The sequence below is a fragment of the Oreochromis aureus genome, linkage group 11, assembly GCF_013358895.1.
Source record: "Oreochromis aureus strain Israel breed Guangdong linkage group 11, ZZ_aureus, whole genome shotgun sequence".
NCBI lineage: Eukaryota > Metazoa > Chordata > Actinopteri > Cichliformes > Cichlidae > Oreochromis > Oreochromis aureus.
In genome coordinates, this window is record NC_052952.1 from 27,639,975 (window position 1) to 27,660,143 (window position 20,169).

General features: G+C 39.7%; 2 protein-coding genes across 2 annotated transcripts in view; both read right to left on the minus strand.

The window, feature by feature from the left end:
* Positions 1-32: 32 nt before the first annotated feature.
* Positions 33-6,674, minus strand: LOC120442724 (tyrosine-protein phosphatase non-receptor type substrate 1-like). Its single transcript, XM_039619867.1, has 6 exons — positions 6,620-6,674; positions 5,130-5,438; positions 3,959-4,390; positions 913-999; positions 774-815; positions 33-619 (listed from the first exon to the last, which is right to left on the minus strand). Exons 1-5 carry the CDS (start codon positions 6,672-6,674, stop codon positions 784-786), a joined length of 915 nt encoding a protein of 304 aa, XP_039475801.1. The 3' UTR covers positions 33-619; positions 774-783.
* A 1,896-nt stretch (positions 6,675-8,570) lies between these two features.
* Positions 8,571-20,169, minus strand: part of iglon5 (IgLON family member 5) — a 110,453-nt gene continuing 98,854 nt past the window's right edge. The window contains exons 7-8 of the mRNA XM_031740717.2: positions 18,749-18,900; positions 8,571-15,376 (exon numbers count right to left, since the gene is read on the minus strand). Coding sequence (XP_031596577.1) covers positions 15,273-15,376; positions 18,749-18,900 — 256 coding nt within the window. The 3' untranslated portion in view covers positions 8,571-15,272. The remainder of the gene's footprint in view (positions 15,377-18,748; positions 18,901-20,169) is intronic.

Genomic DNA, 20,169 nt, shown 5'->3' on the forward strand with positions numbered 1-20,169 from the left:
TGCCAGTATTTGTTTTTTTTATTCTTGGCAGTGTGGGCAGGCCTAAATTTAAAATGAACTTCCTCCAAAAAGTGAATCAAGATCTCACCCCACACGCTGCAAACATAAACAATGCTATCACACAAGCAAGCGCTGGCATCGGCTGTAATCCTGTTTAGCGAGGATTAGGCCTGCACAGAGGTTGAGCCGATCACTGTATCTGTTTGACAGGTGGATCGTGCATGAATCATTCATTTTGACAAACAGACCCCAGTGAATGACTAAGACGTGTGGGTTAACAACCACTGACACGACGAACAAATCCAAAAATCTGCGAGTCAGCATGCCATAGGATAAAAAGTTACAGGGATGAATCACTTGTATACATCAGCGATTACAGATTATACACTATGAAAGAGCCGAATATGCATACATCTAGATGTGGTTTAAAATCTGGTGAATTTTTCACATGAAAAAGTGAGACAGACCTATGTACATCATTCACTGATAATTGTTTTTTCTTTTCCTGATGAGTTGAATTTGTATAATGCTGTTTGTAAAAGGTTGGTCTGATGAGAAGAGCTCAGCTGAACAGCCGGCGATCCTTTCTCGTTTTCTCTCCTATTTCATTTTGTCTTTCCTGGAACACAATATTTGGTTATTGCATCACTGTTGACTTTTTCTTAATGATGTGTGATAGGTTACAGGGATAAAACAATAAGAAAATCAGCCCTGTGTGTGTGTGTGTCTGTGCTCATATGTGTTTGTCAAAGGTTGAAGAATACAGTACTCACGTGGCAGATATCATTTTCCCTTCGCCCAGATATTTCTGAGTGCTGTGTGGCACAAGGTTGAGAAAATTGATGATCACAAAAATTAAAAACATTTTTTTAGCAACTACATGGAATTCTAGCTAAACAGATTTACTCTTACCTCCCATTAAAAAAACAGCGATCGTTGTAGAGAGGAAACACATCTTTGCAATGTTCAAGTATAAAATCAGCTCATTAGGTGGGACAGCTGTAAAAAAGACAAGGAAAAAAAAGGTAAAAAGAGAAGAAAATAAACACTGATTAGCACCGACTTATCATGTTATTGAGCATGACAGAATTAAATCACGGAGGTCGAGCTGGCTGTGTCTGACGGACATTCTCCTCCTCCCTGGGAGGAGAGGTGTGTAAGGATTGATTGGAGAAAATCATTAATTTGTTCAAGTATGCAGTATTGCAGGCAATCTGTTGCTTTGGAATGATCAATGTGTGACCCAGATTAAGAGTGAAGTGGTAGTGAATACTGAGCAAGTGATGGGTAGTATATCAGGCCCTGTGGTTCGTGAAGACATTATTTTATTAAAGGGATTTTCCTATAGATCAGTAAAGGAGATTAAAAAGAGATTTGGGGTATTCCAGTAAAAAAAGTCTGCTTTGACAAGGTAATGGGACCTGTGGCTAAAGCCCCTCTGAGCCTGTGATGAATATAAAATGATGAATCTTTGTTTTATAAGCAGATCTACTGCATTACAAATATCTGACTGATGAAATATAAGACACAGGCCTGTATACATAAAAACAACTAAAGCTCCTCAAAAATTTTTTTAAAGTAATGACATGAACCTGTAGTTACCTTTGCTGTGAGGTTATGTTATAGCATCTATAAATGAAGCAACTGTCTACTGGGCTAAAAAATGAAATCCACTGCGCAAGAGCTGCAGTTCCTCAACTGGCCACTTGAGGCTGGCAACAAAAGTGAAACTCAAAAGCTTACTTTGACTCATCACAGGCATGAATGTCATGGTTTGAGTTTATTTTGATTTTATATTGTACATAAAATATAAAATATATACATACACCCCCATTAATATTTTCTGCGACAGCCTTTGAGTCAAACATGATATGAAACTGGCTTCACTCTGGACAGTAACCTGGTGTTCCAGCAGATTCCAGGTCATAGCAGGCTTGAGTGTTGGTGGTTTTTGGATTGTTCCTGAACATCCTGCCCAATTTCCTCTCATCTTCTTCCATGCCTTGTTGAAGTGTGAAAGATCAGAATAACTTGATTCTTATTTATGCTATGTACAGCTCTTTGAACAGAACCTCTTGGAAGTTGTTTTGAAATTTCTTCTGGAATGGACTTTCCAAATGCTTAAATGTCAGGTCCGTGCCTGGAAACCAACCAAGTTAAATGAAGTCTACTAATTCTCCCAAGAAGGCCGGTCAAATATCCATACAGCAATTATGCCAGGAGCTTGGTTGTGTCTACCAAAGGTTTCTGTTCAAAGTGCAACTTGCAAAGGGAATATTAGTGGGTGTGTATATATGTACTGTATATAGGTACAATTAATTTTAAACTTGTTCACCCAATTCACGTTTTTTTAAAGTCATTAAAGATGCATGCTGTACAACCATTCCACCCTGGAAAAAGAACAATTCAAAGAAATCATTAAAGGCCCAAACTTACCATGACATTAATGCCTATGATGAGTGCACGTACACTTCTGACCATAAAAACAAAGACAATGTAGAATTGCCTAAAAGACTGCGACATTGGCTAATGAGTTGTCCATCACGAGTCATTAACCAATAAGCATGAAGTTTCACAAGATGCTGATGGTGGAAGCTCTAATCTCGTACGGATCTTCAATACTGATCTTCAGACGCCAGTGTCTGATGTCATTGTAGCTATGTCCACCTTTTATAGTGTCTCAAAAAAATCTCATGTTAAAAAACTTTAAAACAAGCAATCAACAAATAAAATCACTGTTACGATTGAATTAGGAGTGGAAAGGGTAGAGAGGTGGATGCTGTCGCCTGTGCTAATTTCAATTACTGAGCCGGACCTCTCAACTGTGTTTGTGGCGTTGTACTGATTACCAGGTTTCTTTGTCTGCCTGCATACAGCCTATGGATACACCTTTCTAATCAAGCCTGCGTTAGTTGATAGCTGAGCACTCCACTCTGTTGTCCAAATATGGTCACTTCTGGCTTGAGAAGAACAATATGCAATAACAAAAAAACTAAAATGCTAATATAAAGGCTTCAAACAAGGGCTTCACAAACCAGAGGGTGACATTGCAATGCTAATGTCCATCTAACAAAAACTGTGCTTTTAGCTCATTGTTTTGTTGACTGTGTGTTTTTATATGTTGTTGTTCTTTTACCCATAAATCTGCTAATCCATTTTACTTTCTGCTCTTTTCTAGACGCTTCAGGCATAAGCTTTCAAAATCCCAATTCTTCTACCTCAAACACTTAACAGCACAAAGCTAACAGACAGTGAGTGAACACAGTCTTTGGTTTATTGGCTAAAAAGCAGGCTGGTTTTGTCAGAACTGAAAGTACAGACATTACCGAGCCCACATTTATCAGATGTCAGAAAAATATCAAGATAAGAGCATTATGTGAAATTAATAAATAATGGGCAACTGCCAGCTAATCAATAGTTTACATAAAAAGTCGACTGCAGTCTCAAAAATAAATCAAATTAAGGTTGTGTGAAGTGCTAACAACAGGCCGAAGCTAAAACATTTGCTTTAATTCATTCAGTGGTTTAAATTAGTTCACTTTCCTATTCTGGGTCAAAGTTAGATGAATTCAGCAGCTAGGAGCTGTGTTTGTGCTGTGACATGAGCTCTACATCTGCTACAGCAGTGATTCATGCCCCTGACAGCCTTCTCCTTCACAAACAGTAGGTATCGTAATATTTAGAACCATCTGTCATGCTGAACCGACAGAAGAAAAAACACATTTTTTCAGAAACAAAGATAAATAATTAAAACCTGTGGCATAAAGTCCCATTTTTCATTGGGAGGATAACAATTTGATTAAAAAAAATACCAAAAGGGAATTTAAATTATAAAAAAAAAAAAGAAGAAAAAAAGAAAATCCTACATTCATTATCTCAATAGCTGCCTTTCAGATACTTTTCTGCTGTATAAGATTAACATATTTAGGAAATTAATTAATTTTCCTGCCTTATTTACCCCAAGTGAAGGAGGCAATCAGAGGAGTTGTCAGGGCAGGGTGGTCCTGGACCCAACACGTGAAGGTTATCCCTGTTTTTAAGGACTGCTTATTTGGGAGAGAAAAAACACTGAGGAGATACATTTCCCGGCTGTGGTTGTCCATCACCTGGAGACACTTTGACTGGCGCCGAGGCTCAGAGTTCACCAACAAATCCGAAGACAGCAGGGCTTCATTGGGTGGATGTTCAGACAGGTTGCTGTGAGGCTTCTCAGCAGGAAGGGTGCAATTGGTGACTGAGAGGTGATCAATAACGGCTGCTGCGCTTTGGTAGGTCCAGGTGAGAGTGAGTCTACTGGGGTAGAAACCTCCGGTGAGGCACAGGAGAGCCCACTGATCGGTGTGCGGTTCTGGGGGAATCTGGAGGTATATTTTTGGGGCAGAAGGTGGTGCTAGTAGTAAAAGAAATCGTGTATTAATAAATGCTGCATAGGGTCTTCTATACTGCTACACTGAATCACACTGTAACCACCGCTCGTACTGCTATTTCAAATTTTACTACTACTGATGTCCAGTATTGCAGTTTGAACTGTATATAATCTAAAATCAGTGTTGTGTAGATTACTAACAACAAGTAGACTTATATCAATAACATTCTGATTAAAAAAAATTATTCAAATCGGCAGAATAAATCTTGAATAAGAAATTAAATGAGAATGAAAAAACATGCAATATCCATTTTTATTTGGTGGAGCCAGCATTGCAATCAGGGAATATCAAAAGGAAGCTTTCTTCCGCATGAAGGATTTCCACATAATAATTTGGCCATCCCTCCCTGCCTTGTTTTCTGGGGAGTTTCAATTCCCTGGGCAAGATCGATACAAGGCACTGCGTATGGTGCCGGGGTGATTATTTCTAGATCTGTCATGAAACTGCTCAGGCAAAAAGATGAACTCTGAGGGAATTTCACATGACTTGAATTTTTATAGATTGAGCCCGGACGTTCGTTTTATGGTGATACATGTTTTTTGCCGGTGCTTGTATCGAGCTGCCTCGTACTGAACATCGTGGCTCCGGTGTACAAAAGATACAAATGAGACATAATTACCAGCATGGCAACATCACCCAGGCGGAGCGGTCCTAATAAATTGTGGGCATGTTCATTTCTGAAACCACCGATTTGTTTCTTACCCAAGACGACCAGCTTGGTGCCGTTGCCCCACTCTGGGTCCTTCTTCAGGACGTTCACCTCGCAGTAATACCACCCAGAATCCTGAATTGTAGTGTTAGTGATCACCAGGGAGGAAGTTTGATTCTTTGCCACAACGATTTGCCTGGATGAGTTTGAGATGAGCTGCTGTTCTGACTTGAACCACTGAACTCCATACTTTAGGGATTCAACTTTGAAATGACAGGACAGAGTTGCCGTCTCACCCCGTATCACACTGAGGGATGGAGGATGCTGCCTAACCCTCAGTCCCTCCGGGGTCGCTGTCAGCGCTAAAGACAGAGCCATTAATACAATGTGTCATACAAGCAACTTTTTTAAAAGTGCAGATCAGACCTCAGGGTCAACTACAAATACTTTAAAATGTGTGTTTAGTATGCCTGGGTGACAGCTGGGAGTGAGATATGCCAGACAGAGAAGATCAGACATAAAACTCAAACAAACAGAGGAGTGACTTTACTTAGTTTAGTAAAGTTTTTATAACACACAACTTCTTAAATGGCTTCCACTGTGAAAAACAAAAGATAATAGAAAAAAACACTTCTGCAGAAACACTCAAACACAAAGGGTCTCGCCGGCTTTGAAGAGATTTATTTGTAGTGACTGCTTATATAGCCAAGTGTGAGCAGCGATCATTAAGTTTAATGATGAAATACAAGCGATAAGATAAGCGGTAAAGCACTCAACTGTAGTGTTGTAAAAAAAAAAAAAAAAGGATCAGCAACCACAAAAATCATACTCTACAAAATTTTATCACATTATTTACATTAATTACTTTTGCCAAGAAGGTTTTGGCTGCATGTGGCTGCAGAGCTAGAAGTGGAGTCTAGTAGCTAAGCAAGACAGGGCAAGGTTGGGCATTTTGAGCTACACCTTCATAAACTCATATCAGCTTGAAATATTAGAAATTGTGAGACATCCACTTGATGTCCTTGACAAAATATTGCAAACTAATTCAGTTCTAAATGCTCTTCTAGATCCAGGGCCTCAGTTTATGCATAAGATGGAAGGATTTCTCACACTTGTAGCAGTGTTTATAATCAATTATTATAATGTCTCATCAAAAATATTGAAGATTACTAATGAACACTGTCACAGGTGTTAACCCCTTAATGTGGAGTGGATCATATTTGATACATACAGTTGTTGTGAGTTTTATCCCCTTGAAAAAACAAAATAAATTGCACAATAAAATTTGAAGCAATAGATTGCAAAAAATGTCAGATGTAGAAAGTAAAATATGCAAATTCATATTGATTTTTTTTAATTGTCAGAATTTTCTGGCAATTATTTCCTGGCTTTAAAGGGTTAAAATGTCTAAAGAGTAAATAATTCTAATATATTCCTGGTTAAATAAAACTGAAACTGCAGACGTAACAACGTAAAGGAACTAAAGAAAAATGATATAACAATAACACATTTTCTAACACAACAGACACATGTTCAGACTGACCTGGTACTTGGTGTGCCAGCAAAAGAAAAAGGCACAGCTGAGGCCGTTTTGCCATGCTGCTGTTGTTCCCTGTTAAGCTTGAGTGGTGAAATTATTTCTCAGGCACTCTTAAAGTCTGAAGGCTTTGTGAGCATTAAAATTTGATGGTGTCAGCTTTCCTTTTTTTTTTTGTTTTGCACTCTATGGTTAGAGGTGATAGTTCATTAATAGGTCATGCTTCAACACAAACCTGATCTCAGACACTGTTGGGGTGAAAAACTACATATGTCAGTGTCTTGGCAAACAAACAGGCACTTTGTCTGCACGTTGACAGGAAAGTGCAACGGTAAGCGATCTATCGTTATTCTACAGGTTTTTGTTTCTCACACAGTGTTTCTACGGCTCTTTAAAATATGTGTGTCAGTATTGAAGAAAAAAAAAGAAATCCAACGGCACATTGTAACCTGCATGTGAAGGTAACAAGTATGAGACTTCAGTCATGCAACAAATTTTCCCCTCTCGTCGAGGGCTTGAAGCGCAGTAATATGTGTGTTATTACTCTTGTTTTGATTTTGTTTTTTGACTTTTTCTTCATGCGGTAGCTGATAAAAATGAATTTCCTCAGTGCTCTAATGAGCAGCAGTGTAATGAATTCATATCTGTGTCCTCTGAGGGAAGGAAACATGTAATGCTAGGTGAAATAATCATCATTAAAGCTGGAAAAGGGAGAGTTCAAAAATATAAGTTCAAGCAGAGGGGAAAAGGCCTGCTTAAAACTTAATTAACCTAATCGAAATTTTAGAGGGTCAACTCTAAAAACACTATCATTACAGTAACTTAAAGGAGCATTGCTTTGCTTTTTGTAAGTAAAGGAACATCAGAAATTGCGACGGATATTATTTGAATTTCAAATTAGACAGCCCAGCTCAGACGGCGACTTCGAAAGGCAGAAAGTTGGTGAGAAACTGCTTATTACTCAGTGATGTTCCACGCTGCGCTGCACATTGTAAAAACTTGAACATATTAGTCAAAGTGTCACCTTTGAGCTCCTACAGTTGATGAATGAGCTCACTTCTGTAATGTATTCGCTTTATACTTAGTTAGTGACTTATTTAATGTATTAGATTGGAAATTCTAAATTCTAATACTGGCTTCACCAGCTCTTTCTTTTTTTTAAAAAACTGACAAAAGCTAAGCAGAAACTATATATGCATTTTTAAGCATAGAGTTACATGAAAACATACTGGATACATGTTGAATACAACTTGATGGTTTTCCTCCCTGAACAGATCAAAGGGAATGGTGCTTATATTGCTTTTTGAAAAGTAATTAGAACAGATTAGAGCCCCAACGCTATTATCATTTTTTTTTGATAATTCATTACTGAATATGTTAAGCTGCGTTCACATTGAAGATAAGAGCCTCAGATGATTGTCATTGACAAAGGGAGGACAAGTGAAGAGTTTCCACCTGTGCACAAGTCTCTAATTTGTAGCTGCAAAATAGAAATTCACTCCAACCACACTGCGACAGCCATAATTTCCATATTAATGGCTGGTAATTGCTACAGACCATTAAGTTATTACTCACAAATAACATTTGTATAATTTGTGGGAAAATGTGTCCCATCTAACCAGATATTCAGATAGCTTACTGAAACAAACAAACAAACAAACAAAAAAAGCCTCTGAGACAAACCTGCAAACACAACAAAAACAGATGCTTTGTACTCAGCAGGAAGAAAAAAAGCAAACTGAAGCAAAACTTGTCTGACCTCACCTCATTTCTAACCACAGGGGCCGACAGAGAGCCCCGCTTCCGGCGACAAACCACACACAAAAAGTTCTGTTAAAAACAAAAATGATTTTTATTTTTTTTAATCTCCCTCCACTTGATATCATTTTTAACTCCACTTCATGGATTTTGAAAAAAAAATAGAAGGAAAGAAATACAAAAATAAATAAAAGCAGAAAAAAGGAAAAGAAAAAAGACAACTTCAGCAAGTAAACGAATCAAAAAGAAGTATAATCATCGCTTCACAGCACTGAACATCTGTCAGGGTGGAAGACGAATGTTTTGTTCTTTTCTTTCTGTCTCGTGTGCTTACATTGATAAGATCATGAAAAATGTAAGACACACTTGTAATTCAGGTGTGTAATCTGAACGAACCAAACAACCTGCCCTGTGGAGCTAAGAGAGTGCACGTATACACACACACAGATGCAGACATGCTGCATACTACTCGCGAGGGCTCTTAAATTACTCATGCTCACCGTGGAGCACAATGCACACTTGAACACTGACATTTGGGTATGCACACTTACATACACACACACACACACACACCATTTATTTCAACAACAGCAGAGTGGGCAAACCTGGAGCACTGAGGGGTGGGAGAGCATTTCTAGAGGTTATCGCCACACAAAAAGAAACGAGGAAAGCAAGATTAAAAGAAACTGAGAGTCTGCAGAGAGAAAAAGAAGGCGAGATGGGTTCCACATTTGACACTAACCCAAGTGTGGTCATTCTTGCAATTATACACGGTGGACTCTCCAGGTAAAAGTTGTTATTACTTTCTAAATGAGACACTTTTCCATTACATTGCAGGGAAGGTTCCTGCAGTCTGAACGCTGTTATTTCCCTCTTGATGCACATAGCACTTGACCAGTGCCAACAAGATATCATGCCGCGTATGCCAGCCTCTAGCTCACCTTACACAAAACGCTCGTGTATGGTGCATCTGTAACTTCACCACAGTCTGGCATCCCCTCTGTTTCATAACTGCAGTATAAATCAGTACAAAAACACCAGTTGGTGCTGTCACTTGTGAAAGAAATCCAAGTTTCCCCTGTCAGTTCTCAGCACCACAACCAATATTTACCCCTCGGTTGACTGACAAGGAAAATGCCAGGCGTGGGATGGTAATTCAGAGAGGCCAAGTAATGGGACTCTTTCTATGCTGGAGATGGGAGGTGGGCGACTTAATGACTAGGGGAGACATGGTGGGCGAGATGCCTCAATTGTGTTGCACAGTCCATGCGAATGTTGCTTTTGCTCAGCTGGCGGAGTGCAGCATGCTGTTAATTAGCCAGACGCTCCAGTTCTTAGAGGTGAGTGATTGACAAGGCTCCATCTGGCCACAGAGAGGAAGAGGGCAAACTGATCACTCTGTGGCCCAACATCTTTGCCACAAGCTGAGGTTTAAAATATAAACAAAACACCTCATCTATCTATCTATCTATCTATCTATCTATCTATCTATCTATCTATCTATCTATCTATCTATCTATCTATCTATCTATCTATCTATCTATCTATCTATCTATCTATCTATCTATCTCATGCTTTCACTTACCAATCCTGTGTACCAAGCTATATACCAATGCATTTATTGGCTGTGCTAATGGAAAAGTACTAGGCCCTAATAGACTTGCAACATTGACTTTGCCCATGAGAACTGAATGAGCCTGTAGATATTTGGTAAACAATGGATAATTAGGATAATATACTGGAATTAGGCGTGCTTTGCAGTAAAGGACATGAGCAGGGGATTTAGCACAATGAAAATCATTCATATATAATTGTTAGTCTGTATAACATATTCCTTTGGTGCACTGACTCTGGTGCTGTCATGCCGTCAGTTAGTCACATTATCAAATTACAGCACACGTAATGTCTTATTATTGTATTGCACACAACGACACCTTATAAGTGTGTATTATTATTACATATGCCTGTAGATACACGGTACCAATGGCTGCTGACACTGGCAACTGCAAAATCTCCACGTTATATCTCATCATTACTAATAAAATACAGCAGCACTACTGCACCCAATAAATTACACGTACAGCGTGGGAAGGCTCATTTTTTACAGTTTACAGTATTTTAGGTGGAAAAAGAAACAACAAATACCATCTTGGATAGACATGAAAAGAAAAACAAATGATTAATTCTTCATTCCCCAGATCTGAACCGCAGCCCTGAACACATAGTTTACTGAGCTGACATTACAACTTGCGCAAATAGTTTCAGAGAAGGGCTTAAAATCAATGTGCAATTAGGGGTGTCTTGTATCAGGCATGATAAATTATGCTCTCTGTTCTAAGGCTGGTCTATAGACACTTGATCAATCCAGCTTTCGGGGGACCTGGTAAGGCAAGCCAGGGAGAAATTGCTCTATTCCAAAGCCATTCAGTCAAATGTATTGATTAACCATTGCGTTCTGAATTGAAAGTCTGTCCGGGATCTGTGCTATGTAGCGAGGGTGTTTGCAGAAAGGCTGCAGCTGAAACAAAGAAAGAGGTACCTGCACACCTTATTTAGGCTCACATTTATTTCACTATTCAGTCTTGAAGTACAATTATGATTTTAATATTTCACTGCAACGTTTCAGGAGTGATGTGCAGTATCTGTCCTTACACCCCAGCTTGGTGCTTAATTACCTGATTCCTTTTAGCAAACAGCACAGTGCTTTGAAATGTACTTCAAAGTCATTTTAAAATCCCCTGCTCTTAAAACAAATTTATAACTCTGTAAAAAATAAGCTGAAAAAATGATGAAAAAAATAACACAACTACAAATATAATCGATCAGATAAGATACTACTATATAATATACTGTAAAATGGCACTAGATGCTAGCTCTGTGAGATCAGGTTTGTGAGAACAGTTTGATGGCGCCGCATTAAATAAAAAAAAAGATTCTGTAAACAGATCATCACAACCTTCAGCTACAGGAGCCAATCAACACTTTCTCATCAGGGTGCGGCGAATGTAATTAGGGGCTCAGGAAACGTCTTGTTTATATCACTGTAAACTCATTGAACCCCAGTTGGGTGTTATTTATCCACTTGAAGTAGGCCAGGCTGTGTTTGTGATGAAGGCTATGTTAATTCTATTCATATTACATAGTGCAACCATAAATAGTGTGGTACACCTTCCCCTGGGAAAGACCACAGCTCTCATATTTGGAAATGCAATATGAGCGCCTGTCTGTCTTCTTTCCCTAAATGGAGAGCTCACTGTCTGGTTAGTGTCATCCCATCTCCCTCTGGCTCTCAGTTTTTGGATTTACATTGTCAGGCTATCCTCCCACTGGTCCATGAGACCGGGTGCTCTCCCAACAGCCTCCTCATCCACCCTCAGATTGTTGCACCCAGGGGATCTGCTGTGTTCTTACTAACACCCTCTCCTTCTGTCACACTACAAGTGTGACTTGTTTACAGTACTGTGCAAAGGTTTTAACAGATGTACTTTAGATGTTCTGATTGTTATCCATCACATACCATCAGGATGGCTTCAGATGCAGCCAGAGTCAGAGAAAATCCCGTAAGAAAAGCTGTGACTCCCGCCGATTGCACATTTCAATGAGGTTACACAAAATGACAGCAGACACACAGGCCACAGTTCATTTGATGTTAAGAACACTGCAAAAAGTGTGAACTGGTATAGGAACTGGTGGGTCTTAAAAGCACACAGCAGTCTCGTTAAATATTCACTGTTTTTTTAGTTATTTCTAATAACTAAAATTTGTATGATCAATAAAACACTTAAAACTTTTGCACAGCACCGCACATACATCATGAGGCATGAAATTGTGTGCTTTTGCAGATTGTTTTTATACACATTCTCACATTCAGTTTAACCCACTCCACGGCAGGTGATATTCCCCGATTTCCCCTCCGTTTACCCTTTACCCACAGACCTCAACAAAACAGAGTATTTGCTTGTTTTTCTTTTTCTTTTTTTTTTTCAAAATCCATCCACACACAAATATTGACGTGCTTTTTCAAACCCACACTGAGAAACATGACAGTATGTTATTTTTTGTCCACTTTTTTTCCTTCTGTTTCTTTGTTTTTTTTTTTATGTTTTTCTTTTTTCTTCATCAAGGACAGATTATGTACATAGAGATGTTATACGCCACTGAAAAATCCAGCGGGACGCTTACATGGAACAAAAACGGTAAGTGATAAAACTAAAAACAAAAGCATAAGAGACATGTAGATAGTGACAGGAGACAGGAAAAAATAAGAAACACTGACCAAATGACCTGCTCTTGTGCTTGAAATGGAACCCGTCATTGTTTATGAAGCAACAGGATGCATGCACAACGGGCGTTTTGTCACGCAGACGACCCAAATACATTGCAGCGGGCAAGACTTTTTGAGAACAACATGTACTGTAATGTTTTAGATTAAGGGCCATTTAAACAGAGCTTCACAATCATTTCAGAGTACTGTACACAATAAAAGTACAACAACAGACTTATTTGATTTACCTTGTTAATGGCAGATTTTCAGATATTACACCACAGCTTTAACCATGACTGACATCTCTTGCACAGTAGAATTAGGGGTTATTGCTGGCTTGAACCAAAAATTTGAGTAAAATAACAAATAAATAAAAGAAAAAAAACACACACATTCAGACATTTGATTCAATATTGAGTAATTCCTCTTTCATGTCGGTGTAGTCAGGGCTCAGCCGGGGAGATGTTCAGGCTCGTTATGGCAAATTTGCATATAGTCTCTGCATGTGAGTGGAACAGTGCTTTAGGAGAGAAAAGGGCTCTGCCATATTGAAATATATGCCTTCCTCCCACTGTTTGTGCCGTGTGGGGGAAGTGGCTGGATAATTGTGCCATGGGGGTTTGGTAGTGCCCGTGCCTGCATGTCACAGGTACACAGTGGATGGAGTACTGGTGCACCAAGGTGAGGTTGTCCTTGAAGAGGATTCCTGTCAGTTGCAGGGCTGAGCTTGATTTATAGGGGCCATAACTAGGTGGCAGGAAGGACAGGTGGAGCCCGGACTCCTTCACTTAGCCAGCCACAGGTAATGGCTAATTACATCTTTATCTCAGTGCGGTCTGGCAGAACTAGGAATGACTTACAGCCATGACCAGAGAATGACATTTATCTAGCTGGTCAAAACAGAGAAAGACACACTATGATAAGTGGACGAATGTGTGTGTGATGCAGCTAACAGCATGACAAAAAGAGTCAAATACATAAACTGTTACAAATTATAAATTACATTATCATTCACAGCTTCTGGAGCTGGTCGAAATGATCCCTCAGAGCGCTTCAAATGTGTTTTTAAAAAGCTTGTCATGGTAAAATAGAGCACGTCACTTTGAAAACTTTACACCTTTTTTTTGTAGTTTTGTTTTTTCGTTGTACTTGTTCAATGTGTGTGAGTAAAGTACAAAAGAACTCTTTTTCCCCACGCACGACTCTTTACCATTGGATTTTGTTCATTTTTTTTTCTCACATGGAATTACTATTCATAGTTATTCAAATACTTATTAACATCATCATCGTCATCATCTGTAGTATTATTAACACCAAAAAAGTAAAAGCAGGTAACCTTGCAGAGAAAAACAGACACAGTGCAGGGAAGGAGGGAGAGGAAGTGGGAGGAGGGAGGGAAGGAAGGGAGTGTAGAGGGAGTATGGACTCACAACAGGAACATCTCTAACCGGTACATGCTATCAACAAGCGACAAAGAGGATGGAGCCTCAGCTTTTGAAACAGAAGATATTGTTGTCAGTGGACAGTCTCTTGCTGCTTCAGAACACTGGAGCGTAGTCGAGGCTTATGGGAGATGTTGTTCTTCCCGAGGCAACTTGAAGTCACCAGCATGGCCTCTGTACTGCATATATTTACACTGGGTGGGAAGCGTAGGGAGGGAGGGAGGGAGGGAGGAGGAGACATAGAGCAGAGAACACTATAGCGATGCGAGGGGGGACTAGACAGAGCACGCTGAACAGAGGGGTAGTCGGGGAGCTAAAAAGGTTTGGGTAGTGAGGGAGTCTACATGCGAAACCTTAATATAAACTCCCCAAATTACATAGAGGGGTAGTTAAGACTGACGCCATCACCACCCAGCCATTTTTTAAAATACAATTTGACATCATTCATAGCAGTTTATCTGCTACACAGTTAAAATCAAAAAACCATACGCGTATGTGTGTGTGTAAGGTGTGAGATCAAAGGGTGACAATTCACACGGCCACCAACTGGACAATTTTTAAAAAGGTCACATGACCGCCAGTGCCATATCATAATGCATCATTATCGTCATATCATTTCATTAAATATCCACCGTAACATTGTGATTTCACGTATAATTTCCATAAGGCAAACATTGTAGGTCAGTCAATAGTCTATGTATTATATTACATAAATGATCTTCCGCTTGTTAGATAATCTATTTTGTTGTTGATCACTAACACAATTATCTTTAATATACACTCTCTATTAACATCAGCCCAGTGGTAGTAATGGGAAAAACAAAGAGGCTAAGTACCAAGTCAGAGAAATCTGCAAGGCATTCTGGGAAACAAAAGGAAAGACTGTACGTGTGTGAGGGAGAAAGAGTGAGAGAAAGAGATAATGAGTGTGAGCTGACCTCAAAATTCAATTGAGGGTGCTGGGTAGGGGTGGGGGGGATTGGGCGGGTGGGGTGAGGTGATGGGGGGAGTTTTGTGTTTGATGCAATGATTCAATGGCTCCTGGAATAATGCATATTCTTTTTGTTCACAGTGATGGGTTCGCAATTAAAGAATTTCATTTCCGTTTTCCTTCCGTTGAGTGGGAGAGAGGGCGGGGAGGGAGAGGTGGGGTGCTCAGGGACGTTTAAGGACGATTCCAGGTGGAGTTTGATCATTACACCTTCAGCAGAAGAGCAGCAGAGAGGGAAACCCAAACGCACACGATGACACTCATCCCTGCGTGTAAACCGGTCCCTCGCCCCTGTAGGGCCCCCGGTCCTGGATAGAGAGAATGGAAAGAAGAGGAGAGGGGAGGGGAGGGGGGGGGACAGCGGGGAAATGCATTGTTAAAAACACAAAGAACGCTACAACCACCGGTAGAAATGAGGCGTCTATTTCTGTGACAGCCTGTATAAATTTTTAAACATATTACAGTTAATTAACAGAATTAATTCTGATACTCTGGCATAATTATTGTAAACAATGTGTTTTACATTAGGGAAATGGTGTTTCTTGAAATATGAACTACATTTCCTATTTTCTAAGTGCTGGAAAAAGGCGGGGGGGTGGTGTATTTGTTTTTGTGATGAAACAGCCGAGCTTTTGGTCTCATTCGATATCACTGTGTACTTGGTAGGGAAATGGTAGTCAGCATGTAGTACTGTGCATAGGTTTTGATCCACCCCTCTGACCCCTACCTGGCCATTTTCAGGAGAATGCTTTTTTTGTTGTTGTTGTTTTTTTGTTAAGCCACCTGTGAGCTCTGACCTCTGAACCATTCAAGCACAACTTTATGTAGTTCAATTAAAAAAAGTTACAGATAACACAGATCGAAAGACATAAAATAGTATTTTTGCACTAACTAAGGTGATTAACAAAGAGCTATTAAGTAAAATCTTGATATAGTGTGCAGTGTGTTCTTAAAAAATCTGAGGAAACTGGAAAAGTAGAGGACAAAAGGGCAAGTGACTGAACAGTAACTGAGAGCCATGTCCTCAAGAAACAGGAAAAATCCAACAAAGACCCGACATAGAAACTGAGAGAATGTTTGGTTGAAATTGTTGGTAATATCTACACAGAAAGTAAGGAGAGATGGACAGCAAAACACACTGTTAGCCAGTGGTGTTGGAGAGCTTGTGAAAACTGATGGAATTACAAACAGTGAAAAGTACCATCAGATTTTGATCAAACATGCAATCCATCTTGAAAGTGTCTGATTTTCAGCGTGGCAATGATACCAAACACACTGGCAAAACAGTAAAAGAATACCTGGATAGAAAACACACAATCGAGTACTATCAGTTGTGGACCCTTGACGTTCCTGAAGGGTCATTTTCACAGAGAATGGAATAAAAAGCAGCCAACATCCAAAGAAGAGCTTTGAATGTCCTTCAAGAAGCCTGGAGAACTGTTCTTTCAGACTACTTAAAGAAATGACAAAAAAAGCTTGCTTAAGAGAATTCCGGCTGTGTTGAAAAGTAAAGGTGGTTTTATCAAATACTGACTTTCAAGGTTACTTTTACTCTAACAATCTAGTTTGTGCCCTATATACTGTATTCACATTTATATTTGCATGTTTCAGTAAATCACTGCACCTTTTCTGCATTTTTTCTAGTAAATTCTAAAAATATTAGGGGTGGGTTAATTTTAAAAGAAAGTAACGCTGTTAAACCAGCATTTAATATATTCAAATGACACTGAAAAGCCAGAAATGGATGCACGTTTCGCCTGTTTCTGACATGTCATAAAGTTCATAATGAAAGGGGCATTTGAAATTAAATTTAGCAATTATTAATATTACCAGTTTGACATATCCAAATAATCACCATGAGGTCTAAATTATTAAATTTCTTAATTTAGCAACACAAATATACTCAGTGTCAAGTTACAACCCATGAAAAGCTTGCATCAAACATGTTCAGGGTTGACATATTAAATGTAAATAACATTCATCACGCTTCACTCCATTTAGCCTGTCAAACAGCGAAACAGTGCAACACTGCTGGCGCTGGAAACCCACACAGCGTGTGACCCAGATAAATTATTCTTTTTTACACCTGTGTGTTAAAAGCAAGGGGAAAAAAAAGCTATTGTGAAACTTAAGAAAGTTAAAGTGGTTCATCTGAAGTTGCAAAGCCATTAAATGCTAGAGTGATAACCCAAAACTGGATTAATAGTACAGGGAAAGCAGGAGTTCTGTTGTTGGTCCTCCAGGGTGTGTTTTGATTTATAATTTAGTAGAGTCAGATTCCATCCACAGGTATCATCTCTGTGCTGCTAGGCACATGTGTTGTTTATGATAAGGTGGGCCTGAGATGGGATGTGTAGTCCTATTTTAGAGATGGATCTATGGAGCTTACACCCTGAACCACTATAGATACAGCATAACCTTATTAAAAGAGTTTAGGAACAGTCATGAAGAAAGTAAAATAAAAGTTAATACAGCAGCTTATTCAATGTAACTCAGCATACCATCAAGAATATGGTACTTGCAGTAAGGCATTGCATAATGCTTGAATGGGCAACTGTAAGAACCCTTAATTAACCTCCTCTCTTCTTCTATTTTGTGCTTTTATGTAGTCTACTAGGTTTCAAAAATCTAACCTGGTGGCTTATAAAGTATCAGTGTGAAGTGAAACCTAGTACAGACTGCCAATGGTCTCAGTAATGGACTCATTGGTAGGGGGTAATTATGATAATATGCCAATTTTGATGTTACAGTGGTTGTTGATGTTAAAATGCTGCATGTGGCACCTTTAAATGCTGAAACAATCAGTATGAAAGCAGGGAAAGAAAGTCAGGGAAGGCAATGACAGTGAGGGACAGGGTATGAATAGAAATGCCACAAAGGTATCCGATTATGCTGCGATTTTCTGTGCCCGGTCCAGAACAGAAAGGAGTTTGTTGTGTTCTAATGATGGCAGGAGGAGATTAGGAAGGAAAAAGGAGGCAGAAGGACAGATGATGGAGAGATAGGCTGACAGAAGTGGCAGCGGTGGTGGAAAAAGAGAGCAGGAAGATATATGGGTCTGACGGAGGAGTGAGTCATTGAAGGGAGACTGGCCGAGATAATGGGCACAGGAATGAAAGAAGAAAGGGGATAGATGAAGGACTCACTTAAGATGGTAATGCTGAATGCACCAAAGGGGGGGGGGTGGGGTGGGGGGGGTGTCGGGAAATGGAAGGGTAGGAAATCGCTCATTGGGGACGGTTAATGTGAACTGGGCTCCGAGAGAAATGACAACTTCTTGGGTAACGGGACAGAGTCGAGCGACAGTCTGTGTGTGTGCGTGCAGACGGGAATGTGTACGGACGAGAGACGGAGAGTTTGAAGGAACTGGGGGAAGAGAGAGATGGTAATATACGCAAGCAAAGCTTTAATGGGGCGGAGAATAACGAAAATGGGAAGAGGGAGGCAGGAAAAGGCTGTGAAAATGCTGTGCTGGGTGCAGAGCGTAAACAGAGCGGGCGAAGAGGGAAAAACAGTATGTCATTGCATATAATTTTGTGGTAGTGGGCCATGTCTGTTTCAAGTCTTGCACGATGATTGATGTCAAACGTAAGTGTATTTTTGAAATCTCGGCTTTGCATACATATACCCTGCTGTGTGCTGAAGCCCCTGCATTTAGTTAGTCGTGTGTGATAACTTACTAAACAGCAGCATACTGGCGTTGGAAGCCCCCAGACGGTTTGAGGCAAAGCAGGTGTAGTTGCCAAAATGTTTCTCTGTCACATTGGTGAATAGCAACAGCGAGCGTGTCTTCTCGTTTTTGATCCTTAGGGTGTTGTCACTCTCTACCGGCCTGGGTAGCCGTCGTGCAGTAACAAAAGCAAAGGGAGAAAGTAGAAAGGAAAGACAAGAAAATTGGTGACAGAAAATAACATCACACTTGAGTCAGTGTGAACAAGAAACTTTTAACTCAGAGAGAAGAACGTGCAAAATAGCCCTCATCTCTATGTTCTGTCTCACCTTGTAGTCTCAGTCCATAAATAACTGATACCTCCAATTGGGGCCTATTATACTCTATTAACAACTCTCTCTGGCTAGCAAAGCCTTGTCTAAGTACTTCTGTGTCGTGCTTCGCCTGATGCCAAATCACCCTGACTCCTCTACGCTCTCTGGGACCTTTTACAAACTTGGAGGGGCAGTTTATGTGTCTGTAATATAGAGGAAATATGTTGCCAACAAGCTAATATTTCTCCGGAGATGGCAATATATACATGATTATCTCAGATATATACTAATGTCAGAGGTTAGGTACATCAGCAGCAGCCAAAACCACATCTACAGTAAATGACTGAAAAATGAATTCTCTGTTTGAAAATGTTCAATTTGGACCATTCTCTTATGAGAATAAAGACACAAAATTACCCAAATTTTATGAATAATGTTTCCTTGTTCTGGAGGTTTTAAAACAAAAATGCAAAAGAAGATGAATACGTTATTGAGTTTTAAATGGCTAAATCTGTTTTCTTTCTCCCCCCTCTTCTCTAACCTGCTGCGCACTGGATGGATTTTAATAATCCTCAAGTCACATTTTAATTATTGCATTTTTTTGTTACTGTTTATCGACAGATGGTTAAAAAAAACAGTGGTTTGGCTGTGGCTTATAATTACTCCCTCTAACCAGACAAACTGTTACTTTTGTGGCGCTGCACTGAGATGTCAACCAATCAAATCAATGCCACAAAACAAAAACATGAGTTAATGACACCTGCAAGTTGTTTTCTTAACTTGGGGAAAAGCATTTTCTATAAAGCTTCAACTCATGTATATATATAAAAAAAGGATATTTTAAGTGTGGACCATAGATTGTATGTAAAAGATGGAGATGAGCAATCATGAGTTTACCCACTCGTGTGTGGGCTTAGGTTTTGAAACAGGACATGACTAAATCTGCATGAGAGCTGGAGTTCCCCTCGGGCATTTGCAGCCAACGCTAGCGATGTCTTTCTAGCTTGATAAGCAGGGCGCACCTGTAATTCACTGTGATATTAAATGGAATGCTGATTTGGCGAGCAAATATCAGGCTTCAAACAGGTACACCTGCCTCAACCAGCGTATACGTGAT

Bases quoted from the DNA above. Each gene is read 5' to 3' on its own strand.
- LOC120442724 (XM_039619867.1), bottom strand. From the start codon at position 6,674: ATGGCAAAACGGCCTCAGCTGTGCCTTTTTCTTTTGCTGGCACACCAA. The intron at 5,439-6,619 runs GTCAGTCTGAAC...CTCTGTCTTTAG, and splicing joins GCTGGCACACCAAGTACCAG to CGCTGACAGCGACCCCGGAG. The intron at 816-912 runs GTAAGAGTAAAT...TGTGCCACACAG, and splicing joins CGCTGTTTTTTTAATGGGAG to CACTCAGAAATATCTGGGCG.